The sequence below is a fragment of the Typopeltis vanoorti genome, chromosome 12, assembly GCF_054136105.1.
Source record: "Typopeltis vanoorti isolate ZY-2024b chromosome 12, IOZ_Tvanoo_1.0, whole genome shotgun sequence".
NCBI classification, from domain to species: domain Eukaryota; kingdom Metazoa; phylum Arthropoda; class Arachnida; order Uropygi; family Thelyphonidae; genus Typopeltis; species Typopeltis vanoorti.
Window position 1 is genome coordinate 97,274,406 of NC_143560.1, and position 21,034 is coordinate 97,295,439.

Here is a 21,034-nt window from a genome sequence, read left to right on the forward strand (position 1 = left end):
GTATTAGTCTTAAGGGAGATTATGTTGAAAAATAAAAATAATTTTGAAATTATAAATTCGTTTTTTTATTGTTATGCCGAGAACTTTTCAGACACTTGTAAATTGTAAAAATCAACGTGGTCATCGCACATTTGTGTACTTTATCCTTACCGAGTATTGTGTTTCCACCCAGCTTATAATTGTTTAATTATTTTGTTCAGAAAAATAATCTGTTCCATAATGCATATGTCTTTTACATCTGTTATCTTTTCTTTTTTTAATTGATGCTCCAGAGGCCATTTTTCCCAACTGCAGTCCTTATCAACTACAAATTTTCTTTGCCACTTGAAAAGGCAAAGGAAAGAAGAGTCCCGAGAAAAATGAAGTTATCATTTGAGTTTGAGGAAACTGAAAATAATTTTGATATTTAATTTATGGAATAAGGTAATATTGACAAGGTTCCAAAAATTTTCATATCACATACTGATTTGATTGTTAATACTCACATTATTTATAGATATGGTTAATTCACTGTACACTAAGTTACCTAAGAAAAAATAAAGAATTTAATGAAAATCACTTGTATTTCATAATGAGTATCTCATCACATCATCAGAGTGAATGCGTGCGCGCGCGCACACACACACACACGCACACACACACACACACACACACACAAAATGGACCATTTTGAACTACAAATGTTGTAGTTACCATGTTGAACTACAAAGATAGAAATTATGATCAACTTAGGAAAATATTATCTTTGGTCATATGGTATCAGTTACTGAATCTGGAAAACGTCAGTAATGCATGGGAATCTTTGAAAAATTACTTAAATGAAGCAGTATCTGAATGTATCCTTAATATTTGATGAATAAATAGGTTGGCAGCGAAATGGATGTGCAACCTTATTAAGCAAGAGATCCACAAGAACAAGATGATGAGGAAAGAATATCAAGAGAATAAGAGTGAGAGGAGTTATGAAATATATAAAGCTCAGGGGCCAGAAAAGTAACTACAATTATTGTGCAGAAAGCTAAATCAGAGTATGAAAAGATTTTTAGTGGAACCTGTGGCATAGTAATTAAATAATAAAGCAAAATGTAAAAACCGCAGTGATATCTTTAATTAGTAAAAGGACAGATATTTCGTAATAAAATTAGTAGACATCTTCAGTGTCTGTAATAGGAATGGAATACAAGCAAAACGTTCGGTGGATCACCTATTAAAATACAGTTGTTACTGCATGCTAGGAAATAATAGAAATAACAAATTTAATTTATTAAGATAAATGTTTTTTTACATAAGATAAAAGTCTCCCAGATCTTTGAGACAGACATACAGTCATTTCTATTTAAATTCGGTTGGTGTAAGATAGTTTCACAATTTTCTTTGAATAAGCTTTCATATTTGAATCTGCATCTATGGAGGAGAACTGCTTTATCCCACTGGACACTATGAGCAGAGTCAATACTGTGCTGCACCAGACCAGACTTCAGAGGTTTGTTATTATCAATATAATATTGATGTTATTTTATTCTTTTTTCCAAAGAACGGCCAGTTTGTCCAAAATAAGAGACATTGCATTCGCAAGGTATTTGGTCAACGCCAGCCAAAGATAGAGAAGACAGTTTATCCTTTGTAGAAAGTAATAAAGAAGAAATTTTGTTGATAGGAATATATGTTGGAATCAATTGATGCTTTTTTCCCGAATTCTACCTATAGGTTCTGAGATTCCTGGAATGTGTGGAATAGGAACTCTGCAGACTGTTGAAGAAACTGTAGGTGTTGGAACATAAGAGTCAAATATCTGTTGGATTTGATTGGAGTTGTAATCATTTGATTCCGTTAACTTTTTAATGATGTAAAGGTCTTGTTGTAAGATTATTGGGGAAGAGCAAACTTTATGTGCTCTATGAATTAGAGATTTAAGAATGCCAAATTTTTGAGACATTTGGTGCGCAGACTTTTTGTGAATGTATCTGCCAGTAAATGTGGGTTTTTGAAAGACACTTGTAGATAAGGTACCAGAAGACATTCTAGTAAGGAGGATGTCCAAAAATGGTAAAGTACCAGAGTTTTCTTTTTCTATAGTGAATTGGATGCGTGGATGAAGGTTATTTATCCATTGTAGAAAAGTGGAAGGTTCATCTTCAGTGTGTGTGGCCAAACAGCAAAAACATCATCGACATAACGGTACCAAAGAGATGCTTGAGGATGAATGGATGAGAACACAGCATCTTCGAATTGTTTCAAATAGTAGTTTGCTAAAGGTGCAGACAGAGGGCTACCCATGGCAGTATCTTCAATTTGTTTATAGATTTTGTTTTTCCAACTGAAATAATCTGAGTGGTTGACATATTTGAAAATCCTTGCGATATCTGGAGGGTAATCTTATTTATAAAGAATTGACTGTGTCAGTTAATGGGATATTGGTGAGCAGAGAAATGAAGTCAAAACTGACTAATATTTCAGAATCTGTAATTTTAATATCCTTGATTTTTTCAAGAAAATCTGTTGAGTTTTTTATATAGGATCTGGAATGACCAGTGAGAGCACTTAAAGAACGAGATAATACTTTTGCAATCCGATAAGTTGGAGAATCAATACAATTTACGATAGGTCGTACAGGACAGCCTTCTTTATGGATTTTTGGGAGTCCATAAAGACGAGGAGTTCTTCCAAAGTAGGTGCATATTTTATCCACGTAGTTAGGATCCCAACTTATAACCTCATCAAGTAATTTTTTTAGTTGTTTAATTTGTGAATTAGTAGGATTACGTGTGATCTCTTGGTAGGTCGTGGTGTCTTCTAATAGGCTGGATACTTTTGTCTCATAGTCTTATTCAAGATTACAATAGCTTTTCCTTTATCAGCCTTAGAAATGGATATTGTATTATCTTTTCTTAAAAAAAGTTAGACCTTTAATTTCAGCATTTGATAAATTGCATGGAGGTAATTTGCTTTTGAATAACGAAGTCGCAACTTCAAAATGTAGTTTGTTGGCATCTTCGCTAGGAAGTCCTGATAGATTGCATTCTATTTCTATATTATGTAAAAAATCATGATAAGGAATGCATGAAGGAATAACAGCAAAATCAAGGCCCTTTGCTAAAGCACTGGTTTCAGCGGTGGATAATGGGCGATCGGAAATGTTTACAATCCATTTATTTGTAGACGTACTGTCAGAGGTAAGGTTTTTCTTTTGCTTGTTATATAAAGAGTTGTATTATTGCATAAGATTTTGAAAATTTCTCTCATAAGACCGGGATAAGGATTGTTTTGATAAGCAAAGAATAATATCCAATAATTCTTCATTAAGAACAGCTGAAATGTCTTCTTCGAGAACTGATATAGAATTGATATTAGAAGCTAATTCTTTTTTGGCAGTACGAAGTTGATTACGAATTAAGGAAAATTAAGGACATCATGCATGAAGCATTGGATGAGCTCAAGTCAGGAATTAGGATAGGCAATAGATTGATCAGTAATCTGAGGCATGATGATGATACTGTATTCCTCTTTAATGACAAATAACTAGGACAAATTCTTGATAAAGTTAACAAGATCAGTAGTAACAGAGGACTTCAACTCAATCGTCACAAGACAAAGCTCATGTTCTCAAAGGAAATACAAACAGGGAAGCTCTTGAGAAAGAAGTGTATCTTAATGGAGAAAGAATTGAGGAAGTTAGCAACTTTGAGTACCTAAGATCCATTATTAATGTGAAGAATTGCTGTTCAGAAGCCATCAGAAGAAGATTAGGAATGGCTAAAACAACAGTCAAAGACTTGTCTAAAATCTGGAAGGATGGATCTATCTCCATGGGAACAAAGTTGAGGATTTTGGGTGCAGTTGTTTTTCCAATAGCGACTTATGGATGGGAAACTTGGAACCTAAAGAAGTCAGATAACTGCTTTTGAGATGTCGTGTTACAGAAGGCTGTTGAGGGCACGATATACTGAAAGGCGAACAAATTAATGATTGTTAGAAAAGATAAGTAGAATTTTGAGGCTCCTCAAGGATATTGACAGAAGATAGTTAAAATATTTCTGACACATTGAAAGGATGGAAGGAGGACTTTCAGAACCGTAATAGAAGGTAAAGTTTCTGGAAAAAGAGGAAGGGTAAACCATCAATGAGATGATGATGGATGGATTGGATTGAGTGTGTGTGTGGAGTCACTGATCTTCAGAGAGTTGAAGCTTCCAGAAAAGCATGGAACAGGTCTACATGGCGAGGCCTGGTGTGGCACATCACCGAGCATTGGAGTGACTATATGGCATCTGTGGATGCCCAGTGAACAGATGAATGGATGGTAGGAACTGGTATACAGAAGGTAGACAAACAAGCTATATTCTGCAAGGAGCAGCATGGGTTTACTACTCCATGTTTTAGCAATTTGCTCATATTTTATAACAATGTTACAGCCATGTTGGATAAAGGGAATGGATACACTATGATAACGTTGGATTTTTCTATTGCCTTTGACAGGATATCACGCGAAAGGCTATTGCTTAAACTGGAGAATATGGGGGTTTGGAATATAAACTTTTGATCAGGAGGATGGTTGACAGACAGATATCAAAATGTGGTATACAATTGGTGTAAATCTGCCAGATTTAAGGTGACCAGTAGTATACTTCAGGGTTCAGTCCTTTGAACCATTGCTGTTCAGTCTATATATATATTAATGACATTGGGAAGGGTCTAACAGGAGAGTGATGGGCAATTTTTTATTGATGATGCAAAGATAATCAGGGATGCTACTGATATTCAGCACTCTCAAAATGATTCGCATAGGCTGGAAATTTGGACAAACAAAAATGCCTGTCAGTTTAACGTTAGTACAAGGCAAGGATGTTTATATATATATAAGTGTAAAGTTATGCACTTTGACGTGATGAGATTTCCAGCAGCATATTATATTAGCAGGGTTATACTACAAGAAACTGTTGAGGCTAGGAATCTTGGCATAATGGTGGATAGGAATTTGAAGTTCACATGTCACATAGCAAAAGTTGCAAATATGACTTAGAGGATAATTGCAGTGTTGAAGTGAACCTTGACATGTAAGGATAAAGGAAGTCATTTTGCTTCTTTATAAGGCCTTGATAAGATCGCATGTGGTTTATTGCGTGCAGATTTGGTCTCCCAGGTTCCAAGGGGATAAAGAAGCTGTGGAACAGGTTCAAAGAACAGTTACAAAGATTATATAAGGATTGTGGGATTTAGATCATGATGACAGATTGCGAGTACGTGGATTACAAACTCTGGTTAACAGGCGAAAGAGGGGTGACATGATAGAGGTATATAAACTTTTGAATGAATGTTATAGGAGATCGTCAGATGAAATTTTTTGTTATATGGAACACATGGAAGTTAAGTTTGTCACAGTCAAGAAAGGGATAAGAGCTAGGTTTTTCTTTCACAGAGCAACGCAGAGTGGAATGGTTTGCTTTTAGGGATAATGAGTGCATCTAGGGTGAATGAATTTAACGGAATGTATGACAGCTGGTCTGAGTGATTTATAGCCTCTCTCAATAATAATATAATAATAATAATAATGCTAGAATGGAATGGCAGATGTTCCAGGATGCTTCCATTCTGCCATTCTCTGGGCAGTCACATGATACTATTAGAAACCAATAGGAAACAGAGAACATAGTTATTAATGTAGTTATAAATAAACATAGTCAAAAGGCAAAGGAGCACAACGTTCATTACAAGGATTTAAGTGTATAGCACAGAGAAGGTTTAAAGAGAAAAATTACTAAATAAAAATAAATTTAAATTTAAATCATGGCATTTGCATATGGAATTTCATATAGAGACATATACAATAAAAAAAGATTCGTGTACCTTGAGTAGAAAATGTATGTAGGACACGATGAATAAATCAGCTAGAGCAGGGGGTTCTCAACCTTTTCCAGTGGCGTACCACTATATTTAATCAAGATATTAGATGTACCAGTAAGCAAATCTGCTTTCGTACCACCTGGCAGTGCCTCAAGTACCACCAGTGGTACACGTACCATAGGTTGAGAATCCCTGAGCTAGAAAATACATGTAAATTGACCAGTTGATACTTGATTAGTCACATATTTGCCTTACTGATGGAGCCAGCACAAAATGTTTCAAGCCCTGTGTGTGTGCAAATGGATACACACACACACAACATTCTTAGGTTGATTTATTCATCATATCTTATACTTTTTGTTCACTGTACATAAATCTTTTTATTTTGTATGTCTCTATATGCAGTTTTATATGCTGCTGTTATAATTTACTTTTAAACTTCAATATATTTTTATTTAGTAATTTTTCTCTTTAAACTTTAACCTTTTCTTTACTATACACTTTTACAAAGATGTAAAAGTGTGTGGTATTGAAATGAGCTTTACACTACTTGCCCTTTAGCTGTTTGTTTATTTTTAGCTGTATTAATGGCTATGTTTTTAGTTTCCCCAAATTCCCGTCACATGATGCTATTACGAAGAAACTACTGATTCTTTCTAATTGCATCATGACTGGCACCTGAGAGCAGCAGAATGGAAGCACTCTGTAAGACTTGTTGTCATTTAATTCTAACATCATGTAGAGTAGTCCATTCTTTTTTATATATTCACTCTAATGTGATGAGATTCTCATCACAAAATATAAGTGGTTTATATTAAATTCACCTTGTGGATGACCTACAGGCCATCCACAAGGTGATGGATAAGGCCTTGAATTGGCTTTCCAGCCTGGATCTTGACAAAGCTTTCCAGCCTGGTCAAGGTCCAGGTTGGAAAGCTATCGCCACCATACAGTTGGTATGGTGGCGGCAGTGGTTATGGAGGAAACAGAAGTTCACGGTCCCGTCTCGCCACAAAGACATTATTCTCGTAGTCACTCTCATAGTCCTCATCATAGTATCAGCAGAACTCCTCCTCATGTTAGAAGATTATGATACAATGTGAAATGAGCCTCCTCTAATGGATCAAGTTTTCTCACACAAGACACAACTGCTCTCTAGTTAAACCTCAGATACAGCTACGTTTATGTTCTGAAGTGTTGTGAGAACCTTCAGCTTGTCATACTTGTGGTAGCAGGATGATAATTGTCCCTGGCTTGATTATGACAAGTTACTTTTGCTTTATTTAAAAAAAAAAAAAAAAAGACTTAGAATGCAGGTTGTGCCTTTTATGTAATGAACTTTTATATGTTAAGATTTTCATCATTTGTTTCTTGAAATTATGATTGTACTTTTCACTTACCAGTTTCATGTAGCCATAAGCATAAATGAATAAATAAATTAATTAAATTCTTTATTTTCTCTTACATAATTTACATGTATAGAGAGTAAATCATCACACACTCATATACCGTATTTGCCGGCATATAAGATGCACTGTCCTATAAGACGCAACCCCTTTTTTATACACTTTTTTAGGGAAAAAAATTTTACCACTGAATATTATAATGAATTTACATAATGAAATTCAATAATATTTTCTTCATATTCAGCTGGCATCTTTTGTAATATTTTTGTTTTAGTCTGCATACATATCTGATTTCTCTTCATGAATCTTGAACACCATGATGTTGATCCAGTAAAGTTGCCGATCCCTCTGTTAGTGGCTATTGCTTTCACTTGATGAATAATCATTTTTGTAGACACTGAAAGCTGCTTTTCTGTGGTCTAAAATCCAAGTATTCAGTTCTGCCTCAAGTTCTGGCCATTTTGTAGTTTCGCTTCGTAGGTTATGTTTACTATGAGTTGCTTTTTTAGATCCTCTTCCTGATTCTGCCAAGTTCTTACCATTTTCTCAATTGGGGATGGCCTGAAGTGCCTCTGCAGCCCTGTTTCCATGTTCTTTAGCATACGCAACGTAGCTTGTATGCAATATTGCATACAATTGCTTGTAATATTGCTTGTAAGCAATGCCGATGTTTTTCAGCCATAATTTGCCAAGAAATTTAGAGAAAATTTAACGGCATATCTGTGATTTAACAGCTGTGATCGTCGATGACAGCACATGCGCATCCACTGAATTCTACATAACTGGAATGCTCTCACACACCGCAAGTAAGCAAGAAAGAAAGTGCCTAACTCTGAACAGAGAAAATTTCCAGAAATGAAAGTAATAAAATACTGAGTATCGGCATATAAGACGCACCCTGTTTTTCAGACCTATTTTCAAAGAAAAAAGTGTGTCTTATACACCGGCAAATACGGTAACTAAAACATACCTCTAATGAATGTACTCATAACTGTCAAGTAAGAGTTGTGAAAGTTTTCATTAATATTTTCACTTTCAAACTTTAAAAGCAGGTTGAAAAAAAGTAATCATTAGTATGCAGAACTCCTGTAACTTCTAGCATAAGTTGCATTAAAAAAAACTAAAAAATATATATAAAAAAGTAAATGTACTATTACCCTTTACTAGCACTTTGATTAAAATTCCACTGCCATGACAGCATGGTTTCATACCCATTGGTTCCTCTCAGAGATTATGTAGAAATCCAGTTATTGTTTGTTTTTTAAATCTAAGTTTGAAGTTTCCTATTATTAACATTAGTTTGCCTGTTTAGTTAATGAAATTTTTTGAGGTTCTTACATAATAGAGATTTTTATTACAATCAAAAGCAGTTTTATGTATATAATTATGTATGTGAGCATACACATCACATATACAAGTGTTACTTTCAAAATGAACTTCTATAAACATAAACATGCCTAGTTTTTACTGGCCTCTGAGCAGAGTGAGTTTGAAACAGCACTGTTGGATCATGTGTTAAATACAACATTTAATCAAAGCACTAATGCAGACATTAACAGTGAGTTGTCATTAAGGTGACAATATAATACTGATGATTCTTCTGGAATTTTGTATTTTAAATAGTACAAACCATAGCAATTATTACTAAAGTTTATTTGAGCCCTGTCTTTTTCAGAACTTTTGGATACATTTAGGTTTATTAAAAAGTGGAGAAATCAAATTTGACTCAGCATAACTGATTTATTATATGGGTGTAAAATTTTTCATTCAACTAATAACATAATAATAATCAGAATTTAACACTTCTGTTTGCTCTTTATCTAGATGATAGATGACACTGGATCAGAAATTTCAGATAAAATGGAAGACTCAGATAAAGAAGTAGAATCAGATATCTTTTCCAAAGCGATGATATCAAATTGTCAAGAGGAGTATTTCAGACTTAATAATTTAATACCTGAATTTAATCATCTACATTCTAGGGATAAATTAGAGGAAACAAAAACAGAGATAAGCGAGAAGAATAAAAGAATTGGTGATAACCCTTCCAAAACTAACATAAACCAGTCATGTCTAGACGTGTCAAATAGCAGAAAAGAAATAGCAGAAGATAATAATTGTTCTCCTCCTTCCCTCCCGAAAGGTGAATAAACTTGAAAGTTGTATGTTTTCTGTAGTATTTGAAATAACAGTATGGCAAAGCATATTATTTTAAGAAATTGACACAGTTAATCTAAGGAAGGATTAGATTATTAATTGGCTATTTAAAGATAAAAACTTCATTAATTCTTTTTATTTTCCTATAGAGGATGTCTATGCCTAATTCAGATTCTGCAATAGATCATACATTCAGCTCCTCTGCCATCATTCCACTTTTTTATGTCAGAAGACAAAGAGATCGTATATATATATATATATATGGAAATAATCATGATCACTTTCCTGTGCTTTCCAATATATACTTACAGTATCAGTGTTCTCTTTCACTGATGTTCACATGGAAAATTTATCAAGCTAATATAACACTTTTTCATATTTTAAGGAATGTAATCCTGTCATTTAAGTAGTGAATCTTGAATGTCATTTACCGTATTTTTTTGCCTTATAAGATGCACTTTTTTTTGTGCCTAAAATTTATCTGAAAAGTTGGATGCATCCTATGAACCGAATGCATCTTATAAACCGGTGCATCTTACACTACATCTTATACACCAATGTGTTTTTTTATGTATGTGCAATAACAGTGTGTCATCACTTGTTGGTAATGTGTGATCAGTTTGAATAGTTGCACAGTCATTAACAGTCATATATTTAAGCTAGTAATTAATACATTATTATATTTACATTTTTTTTATAACCCATGGATTCTACAAAGCATAGATATAACTATACGATTGTGTTTAAGCATAGAGTTTGCCATTTCATACTCAGTTACCCCTAGTATTTCATACTCTACTGCCCTATTGCCATTCTTTTTTGAATGGCAATAGGGCAGTAAAGTAGCACTTTGGACCCTTGCCTACAGAAAAAATGGTACAAACTTGGAAGAAACAAGAGCAGCAATTAATGGAAGCAAATTCTGAAAATCAGAATCTCTTCAGAAACCTGGCAAAATGGCCCAAAATTGAAAATGCATTAAAAACTTGGATAATGGATGAAAGAAGATCAGGTTGCTGCTTATCTACAAAAATGATTATTCAATGAGCAAAATTACAACACAAAGAAATATCATTGATTTTACAGGATTGCCATCATGGTGCTTTAGAAGAAAAATGATTTATGCATGCATGCAAAAACAAAAATATCACAAAAAATGCCAGACAAATTCGAAAATAAAATTATTGAGTTTCACAGATTCATCATAAATGCTAGAAAAACAAGACAATTTTGAACTTTCATGGATTACTAATATGGATGAAGTGCCTCTGACTTTTTGATGTGCCTTCAAACAAGACTGTTGACTCCAAAGGTAAAAAAAAAATATTGTTAAAATTTCTGGTCACGAAAATAACCACTATGCTGTTGCTTTATTGTGCTGTGCAGATGGAGCAAAATTGCTACATTTTTTTAATTTTTAAAAGAAAAACTTCCCAAAGGAGTTTACATTCATATTCATGCAAAAGGATGGGAAAGGATAAAGGTTTGGTCCGGACGTCCTGGCTGCTTCAGAAACCTACTTTGTTAGTATGGGATCAGTTTAGATGCAATAAAACCAAAGCTGTTAAGAATGATATTCACCAAATGAACACAAAAATAGCTGTAATTCCAGGAGGACTCACCTCCATTCTTCAACCTTTAAATGTATAAATAAACAAGAAATTTAAAGCATTTATGAGAGAAAAATGGGTCAATTAGATGCAATCTCCAAATTTTGATAAAACATCTACAGGAAAGAGAAAGAAGGCCACAATTTCACAGCTGTGCAAATGGATAAAGAGTTCATGGTATGAGTTGAAACTCGAAATTATTATAAAATCTTTTCAAAAATGTGGCATTAGTACAGAGGATGGCTTATTATTTCAAGTCAGTGATGACTTGGTTTCTGAATAAAAATCAAGTTCATGAAATTTTGAAAGGGAAGATGAATAAAGATTTGAAAAGAAGATTAATGAAATTTATAAAAATTATTTTGTTTTTATTATATATTATTATATGTTAGATTTTTTTTAATGATTTGATGATTTTTAACAATAATTGTTTATTCATCATCATCATCATCAAATTCCTGACATGTAGCCTCAAGGGGTATACAGGATATGATAGTACTACATGAAAAATTTACATCATTACTAACTTCCTATCTACAATTTTCCTCCAAATCAGTCTGTTACTCTAACAATAGAGTCAAGACTCTAACATTATCAGATCTTATATTTCTGTCGTCTAAGGCACTTTGTACTGTATCAATCCATCTATATCTTGGTCTTCCTCTGGGTGGTTTTCCTGCCAACCTGGCAGAGAACACTTGTTTTGCTAATCTTTCCTCTCCCATTCTATTTAAGTGACCATACCACCTGAGATTAGCTCTGCTAACGCATTCCTGGATGCTGACAATGTCAAGTTCTTTCCTAATATCCTTGTTTTTAATATGATATTGCCATTGATGCCATCTGTTCATGCCTCTAATCTTTCTCAGGATTCTCATATCTGCAGTCTCTAGTCTTTGGTCAAGTGTTTTACTTCTGACCCAGCTCTCAGATCCATAAGTTAAAACTGATTTGAACACTGTCTTGTATACAGCTAATTTAGTGTTCTGACTAATTTCTCTCTTATTCCATATAAATTTATTCATTTGACTTCCTACCATACCAGCTTTGTTGATTCTGTTGTCATCATTATCATCATCAAATTCCTGACATGTACCGTCAAGGGGTGTATAGGATATGACAGTACTACATGAAAAAATTACATTATTACTAACTTCCTATCTACAATTTTCCTCCAAATCAGTCTGTTACTTGTCAAGACTCCAACATTATCAGATCTTATATTTCTATCCTCTAAGGCATTTTGTACCGTATCAATCCACCTATATCTTGATCTTCCTCTGGGTCGTTTTCCTGCCAACCTGGCAGAGAACACTTGTTTTGCTAATCTTTCCTCTCCCATTCTATTTAAGTGACCATACCACCTGAGATTAGCTCTGCTAACGCATTCCTGGATGCTGACAATGTCAAGTTCTTTCCTAATATTATCATTTTTAATATGATATTGCCATTGATGCCATCTGTTCATGCCTCTTATTTTTCTCAGGACTCTCATATCTGCGGTCTCTAGTCTTTGGTCAAGTGTTTTACTTCTGACCCAGCTCTCAGATCCATAAGTTAAAACTGGTTTGAACACTGTCTTGTATACAGCTAATTTAGTGTTCCGACTAATTTCTCTCTTATTCCATATGAATTTATTCAATTGACTTCCCACCATACCAGCTTTGCTGATTCGGTTGTCTATTTCTATATTTAATTTACCATCTTCAGTAAAAATCGTGCCTAAGTAACTGAAATGTTTTACTTGTTCCACTGGTTCTCCATTCACAACACAGTTGAGACATTTTCAATGATTCTGCCTATTTTCATTGTCTTTGTCTTTTTATTGCTGACCTTCATACCATATCTATTACAACAATTATTCAGTTTAGTCAGAGAATCTTGCAGACTTGTAGCGGATTTATTTAGAAGAATAACATCATCCGCATAAAACAAAGAGCTGACATTAACATCTCCAATTTTGATATTATGTTTAATACCACTTTCCTTCATAATGTGATCCATATAGATAATAAATAACAGAGGGGATAATGTACATCCTTGTCTCACACCAGATTTCACATTAAACCATCTTCCTGTACTTCCTTCAATTCTAACTGCTGACTTACAACTCAAATAAAGACTAAGTATTGCTTGATATAATGCCCCAGTGACACCATATAACTGCAGTGTATTGAATAGCTTCTCTCTTGGCACCTTATCATATGCCTTTTCCAAATCGACAAAACTTAAATACAGATCTTTGTTACCCATGCTTTTTCAACTATTTGTCGTAAAGTGAAGATCTGATCCTGACAGCCTGTATTTGGCCTGAATCTAGCTTGTTCTTCAAAAAGCTTTTCTTCCACATCTTCTCAACCGTTTCTCAAGTATACTTGCATAGATCTTGCCAGGAACACTCAGTAGGGAAATACCTCTGTAATTCTCACATTCAGTTTTATTTCACTTTTTACTATACCAGTAAGTACTAGTATAGTACTCACTGGTATTTTTCTTTGTAATGCCATGGTCGAGTGCCAAAAGTACCATCCTGGGACCTTTGCCATCATGTTTTATAGCCTTAGTTGTCTGCCAATAAAATCCAAATTAACTGAGCAACCAGCCTATCACATGCCAATGGTGCCAATTTTCCATAGAGCATTCCCTCAAGACATGTGGCAATATACTGTCAAATTCTATTGCCTTATTAATATCAAGTTTACTTAATTCCTCATATGTTTCCTGCTCATTCACTATCAGTCCCTCCTCCTCCACATACTCTATACTCCAGCTTCTCCTGATGTTGCCATCATGAGGATGAAATCTACTGATAAACTGATCATTAAATAATTCAACTATATCCTCCATATTGGTTACCAATCTTTCAGCTAGCATCATTCTCCCATAGTCGTTTTTCCTTCTACTTGCCACGTATCAAAATAACTCACTAGAATTTTTTCTTAGCCTAATTGGCTAACTTCTTCTCATACTGCACTTTTGTTGCCTTTACTAACCAAGGTACCTTCCTGGCCTGCTTTTTGTACTCTTCATGCAACTGATTATTATCAACATTCATCTTGTACTGCTTTCCACATTGCCTTCTTCATCTTCCATATTTCATGCTTAATCTCTTAATTCATCTATTTTACTCCTATCTTGTTTAGCCTTTTCACCTTTGGAATAAACTCACATACTGCTGCTGTTAAATAGTTTTTGATCAATGTCCATACCATCTATATCTTTCCCACTCAATTCTTCTTTCCACACTATAGCTCCCAGTTGTTCTCCTAAGCTTTTCATGATCACTCTTGTAGTTCCACATACAAGTATATCACTTTACAAAAGTTATATGATTGGCTACAACCCAATTGAACACTTCATGCTTCCCCAGGTTTGTAAGGGTAACAGACACTCCATTGGCATATGGTTCAAACTTATATTGTGAGTAGTCATGTAATTTAGCACTCGTGTAAAATTAGTGATTTTTATCTGTTTTATTGTGTTTTTTCCTCAGAAAATGAGTGTATTGGTGTAGATTTTTGTGTTTTTTGAGTATATAGTATTTTATAACATTTTGATTGCAATATTTATTGTGATATTGTAGGCATGAGCACCAATGCAATGAACAATGGTGGCAAAGACCACTTTTCCAGCGATTTGATTTTGAGAGATATTATTCAGTGCAGTGTGTTTGAAATGTATTCGTCGAGAAAATTAAAGAATACATGGAAAGAAATTGAAACTGGAGGAGAGTTTGTATTAAGTGTTTCAAACTTAATACAAACTCTCCTGTTCAGTGATGATAACACAACAAATACCGACAGTAAAATGGAAAATGTTATTAATGTCGAATGTGCTGCCATGGAAATAGACTAGAACGGAATGGATATTAATAAAGAAATAGCATGCTTAAATGTTATCCTTTATAGGAAAAGCACAACATTGAAAAATTACAGCAGTAGTAAGAGTTAAGTGGAGCTGAAAAAAGAAAGAAGTAGGTGATCCAAAGGAATGATAAAGACCGACCGAACAAACAAGTAAGGAGAAAATAATGTATGGAGACTCAATGATCAGGGGAGCGCTTGACAGAAAAATATGAAAAATCATGTTTCCTGGTACAGAAATTCACAATATTAGCCATGCTATGCAAAAAGGTAAGTTGAAGGAAATTATTGTCTTGGTTGTTGATTTGAGAGGCAAGAAGTATTCTATGATGGAGGTTGTAAAAGAGTTGTTAGAAGAGGCAAAACTGAACAGCGAGAAGGTGAAGATTAATCTTTAAAGGTACCTGTGGCATGATTATAAATAATAAATTACATGATAACCACAGCAATTAACTTGAATGAATTGAAAGTACAGATATTTCGTACTGAAAATAACACTACATCATCAGTATATATAGAAACAAGCAATCAAAGGGACTGGATTACAAAGTATACAGCAGTCAGTGGTTTACCAATTAAAAAACTTGGGGGGGGCTGGTAGTTTACCATTCTTGGACATCTACCTTACACGCACAGCCTCCGGTAGTTTATCAGCCGGTGTTTATTGAAACCCTACCTTTAGTGGCAGATACATCCATCAAAGGGCTGCTCATTACACCTTTCAAAAAATTGGTATTATCAAGTCTTTAATTAATAGAGCACATAAGGTGTGCTTCTCTCCCTCAAGCTTACAACAAGAACTTCTCACTATTAAAAAGTTAATGGAATTTAATGGTCACAACCCTAATCAAATCCAGCAGATAATGAACTCTTATGTTCCAACACCACAGAATTCTTCAGCAGACTGCAGGGTTCCAATCGCTTATATTTCTGGCATCTCGGAACCAATTGGTAGAATTTTAAAGAAGTATCATCTCATTCCCACATATTTTCTGGTCAACAAAATTTCTCATCTGTTGCCATCTATAAAAGACAAACTGACACCTCTATCATTTGTTGACATTTACCAGATACCATGCGAATGCAATCTAACATACTTTGGACAAACAGGCCGTTCTGTAGAAAAAACAATTATTATTATTACAGGGCAGCTCCAAGGAGTCCTTAGACTCATCAAGGGAGGCCCAACATCATGACAAGAACAACTATTCAACATTCATACGATATCTATCATACTTCATCTTGAACTCATTTACAAGTCTCCGAGTAAAAAACCTAGCTCTAACACCTTCCGTAACCACACTCTTACCAAGCTTCCATGGATGGCCCCTAGTCCTCCCACTACCAGTCCTCTTCTCAAAAATATCTTCTGAATTAATCTTATAGAAACCTTCAGCACTTTGAATATCTCAATCATATCACCCCTTTTCTTCCTATCAACCAATTTTTGCAACCCACAAATCTTCAACCTGTTCTCATAAGGTTCATTCCACAGACCTGCTATCATCTTGGTCACTCGTCTCTGGATCCTCTCCACCCCCTCCCCATCAAGAAGATACCCTGGTGCCCATATCTGGGCACAGTAATCTAGATGGGGTCTTATCAAGGCTCTATACAGAGAAAAAATAACCTGTTTGTCTCTGCTCGTTAAAGTGTTTTTCAGCAACCAAGTGATTTGATGAGCTGATTTAGCCACTTTTGCAATGTGTCCCCTAAACTTCAACTCCCTATCTACCAACACTCCTAAATCCCTGGCCTCGTCAATCTCCTGGAGTACAGTTCCACCAATGTGATATACTGCTGCTAATCTTTTCACCCCAAAATGCAAAACCTTACATTTTTCCACATTAAATTGACATCCAGTCTCCTTAGCCCAGTCCTCCAAACTATCCAAATCATCCTGCAAAATTTTGACATCCTGAGCACTCACTATTGCTCTACCCAACTTTGCATCATCAGCAAACAAGTGAACACTTCCTCTTAGATCCTTTCCTATATCGTTAATGAACAAATTGAAAAGTAGTAGTCCAAGAACAGAACCCTGCTCCCACCACTAGTCACAGGCCATCTTTTGGACTCTACTCCTGAATAAACCACTCTCTGATATCTCTCCATCAACCACCCTCCTATCCATCTCACCAACCCTATATCCATTCTCATATGCTGCAATTTCCTGATTAGAATTCCATGTGGTATCCTATCCAAGGCTTTAGCAAGGTCCAGTAGAATCACTGTAAACCCGTTACCTTTATCCAGTTCAGCCGTCACTGTGTTATAGAACATGAGCAAGTTACTGAGGCATGATCTGCCCTTCACAAAACCATGTTGTCCCCCATACAGTATCCCATTTTCATCTATCTAATCTTGTATTTTCCTCTTGACTATTTTCTCCAAGACCTTGACAACAATTCCTGATATGCTGATCAGCCAGTAATTTTCAACAGCAGTCTCGGAACCGCCTTTATGCAGTGGAACTATTTTCCCCTCTTTCCACCCCCTTGGGACTAACCCAGACCCAAGACTCAAATTAAACAAAATGGTCAAAGGCCCTGACAATTCTTTAGCCGCTTCACGTACGACACGAGCTGGTATACCATTGAATCCCACAGATGAATTGACTATGAGGTTTTGTAATAGACTATTCACCTCAACTTCATTCACCACAATTCCTGTATAAACTGCTGGTTCTTCCATTTCTGCAATGTCACCATCTGGATGATATACTCTTGCAAAGGGCTCATTAAGTAATTCTATTATATCAACTGATTCAGTTACCTCCCTACCATCGGCATTCTTTAAAATCAACCTGCCGTATACGTTTTTTCTTTTACTTGCTATATATCGAAAAAACTGTTTGGGATTCTCTTTAGTCTGCATGGCTAATGTTCTTTCGTTATCCGCTTTTGCTTTTCGTACCACACTTGTTACCCTTCTGGCCTGCGCTTTATACCGTTCATGTGCCTGCAGGTCACCTTTCTCCTTAAATTCCCTCCACAGTTGTTTCTTTTTTTGCAGCTCAATCTTAATGGTGTTATTCATCCATTTAATCCCTATTTGATTTATTATTCAGACTCTAGGTATACAGTCAGCCATTGCCTCCTGCAAACACTTCTTAACCGCCTCCCATGCACTGTCAGCATCCAGCCCTTGCAGTGTTACATGCCATTGCACTGAACCAATCAAACTCCTAAGCTTGTCATACTTACCAGCCCAATAATTCCACATGTACCCTGTCTTAATTGTAAATTCCACAACTTTAGCTACCTCCCAAGTCAAGTTCCTATTATCACTGTCACCATTGGTGGCAATGTGATCATATTCGTTAGTCAAATCCTCAGATGCAATTACTAGGTCAAGCACTCTCTGACCCCTAGTATTTTCCATTACATGCTGTCGCAGATAGTTATCCCTTAATAATCGCATAAAATCCAATTCCTTCCTCCCATTTGTCCTCTCCACCTTCCAATCAATGTTACCATAGTTGAAATCTCCCATAATAATTACCCTTCTTCCACTCATTTCTTCAATTTGCTTATGCATACTATTTCCACCATCTATTCCATCACCCGGTCTATTATTATTATTATTTGACACCTCCAGGGAGTCCGAAGACTCATCGAGGGAGGGCACCCGCTCTACAACCTTTTCCACCACTCAATCCACCAACTGACCACAACAACACCAATGCCATGTACCGCCCACCACCACTTCCAAAGACAATCAATCACAAATATCCATGCCCACGCGGGATTCAAACCCGCAGCCTTTTGGCTGGAGAGCGGATATGCTAACCACTCGGCAACCAGGCTGGCAACCAGTCTATAGCAGCACCCAATTGTATATTTTGTTTTGCTAGCCTCAATCTCACACCAAATAGCCTCAAATGTTCTATTTTCTCTATCCTGCAATTCAACTGCTATTCTCCTTGGCTGCAGCTCATCAGCTATCATCAATAATACTCATTTTATTCTCCCTGTCATTCCTGAACGCACTATACCCCTCACATTCAATCCCACTAGCTATATCATCTTCAGTCAGCCATGTTTCACGAATGCCAATAACCTGTGGTCTGAAAGTGCCAACCAAGGCCAAAAATTCTTCCTTCTTGTTACTAATACTCCTAGCATTAGTATACATGAATTGCAGAAGCCCGTTAGTCCCATCTCTACATTGATGCCTTATACTGACTATCCCATTCTGATTTATTGTCCTAATTATTCGCTTGGGCATATTATACTCATTCATACACTCAACTGACTCCCTAAGGTCTGCATATCTACTTCTCTAATTAAAGAATATCAATATTATATCAAATACCTGAAACCTCAAAAGTCTGGTCTGGCACAACATAGTATTGACTCTAAACACAATATCCAGTAGGATGAAGCTCATCTTCTCCATAGATGCAGCTTTAAATATGAGTGCCTTTTCAAAGAAACGTGTGAAGCTCTTTTACATTGTCCAAATCTGAATTGGAACAATTTTCTCTCTCTCCCAAAAATTTTTAATAATATTATTTATTAATGCTAATTTCTCTCACGTGGCAACAGTTTTTAATTGGTAAACCACCAACTGCTGTATGTACTTTGTAATCCAGTTCCTTTGATTGCTTGTTTCTACACACTGATGATGTACTGTTATTTTCAGTACTAAATATCTGTACTTTCATTTCATTAAAGTTAATTAATGTGGTTATCATGTAATTTATTATTTAAGGTGAAGATTGTAAGTCTCCTACCACTCTATGATAGAGGCGAACTAAGGAGGAGGATATTAATAGCCAGTGAGTATACATAGATTGTGCAAAAGGAATGATGTAGAATTTGTGAGTCTGTAGTCTCTGCCGAAAAGAAGGATTTTATACAGCGCTGATGGACTAGATCTAAATGGTTTTGATGTTAGGTGTATGGGGGGGGGGGGGAGAGAGAGAGAGAGAGCTTTGTTCACTGAGCATGCTGACATGCAAATTCAGGGAAATTTAAGCAATTAGAGTGGAAGCAGTCAGTTTGTGTGAAGGCATCCATGAAGTGATTGAGTATGAGAATGACCAAGTGAGGAATCTAGTCTCTGAAGCAAAAATATTGAATAGAAAGTATATAGAAACTGCAGAATCCCTTTATTCCCCCCCCAACACCTTTACTTTCTATATAGAAACTGCAGAAGTATCAGGAACAAGAGGGGGAGGGAGGAATTTTTGGCATTGGTTAGTGCAACCTCGTCAAAAGTTGTAGGCACTAGTGAGGCTTGGCTAACAGCAGACGATGTAGTTACAGGAATTGAATGTGAAGTGTTTAGTATTTTCAGGGAAGATAGAATGCAGGGAGGAGTACTGCTGATAATAGCAGATGAATTGCAACCAAAAAGAACAGGAGACAGTGGGAGGTTGGCTCTTCTTTTACCACAATCTGGTGAGAGATTGTGGTAAAAGAATTGTGGTAAGCCCAGTAAGACAGAATGCATGTAGTTGGTTGTTGCTATAGGCCAGAGAGTTCCACAGATAATCTAGAAGACATGCATTGCCAAATTAGTACAATGAGTACAGGTTGAGCGATTATTATGGGGAACTTCAACTATAGAGATATAGACTGGAAGGAAGAATTTACCTGCTGACAGAGTCCTCTCCATCTGCCATCACATGCTTAAGGCAGCATGTGATGGAGGGGATTAGGGATGGAAGAGCCATCCATAACCAATGTGACAACACTGCCTCCAACTGGTGAAAGTGGCCATGCAGTCTTGACTTGGGAGATTGTAAAACATGAGACATATTCTATCAAGAAGGGGTATTCATGGAACTATAAGGCAGGAGATTATGACATGCTTGGGAAGAAGTTTAAATTTATACCATGGCATAAAACACTGCAGGGTAAGGATGTTAGTAGATGTTAGTTAGGAATCATCTATAAGGAAACAGTATTAAATTGTATACCTAATGTAAGGAGGGTTAATCAGGTAAGAGTTAGATGGATAAGTAATATTAAGCACGAGCTGCAGAAGAAGAAAAAAATGCTGTGGAGGGTATATAAAGAGAAATATGACCAGTAAACACATGAAGAGTACAAGGCTCAGGCAAGAAAGGTAATCAGCATGACAAGGAAGGCAAAATCAGATTATGAGAAGAATCTAGCTGAGCAGGCCAAAGGAAATCCCAAAGAGT

At 35.8% G+C, this 21,034-nt stretch overlaps 1 protein-coding gene across 4 annotated transcripts in view; it reads left to right on the forward strand.

Moving 5' to 3' along the window:
* The window catches only part of LOC150101039 (uncharacterized), a 592,625-nt gene that overhangs the window by 474,555 nt on the left and 97,036 nt on the right, over positions 1-21,034 (forward strand). For all 4 annotated transcript variants that reach the window (XM_090401634.1, XM_090401633.1, XM_090401632.1 and 1 more), the window contains exon 22: positions 9,072-9,390. In XM_090401634.1, coding sequence (XP_090257760.1) covers positions 9,072-9,390 — 319 coding nt within the window. The remainder of the gene's footprint in view (positions 1-9,071; positions 9,391-21,034) is intronic.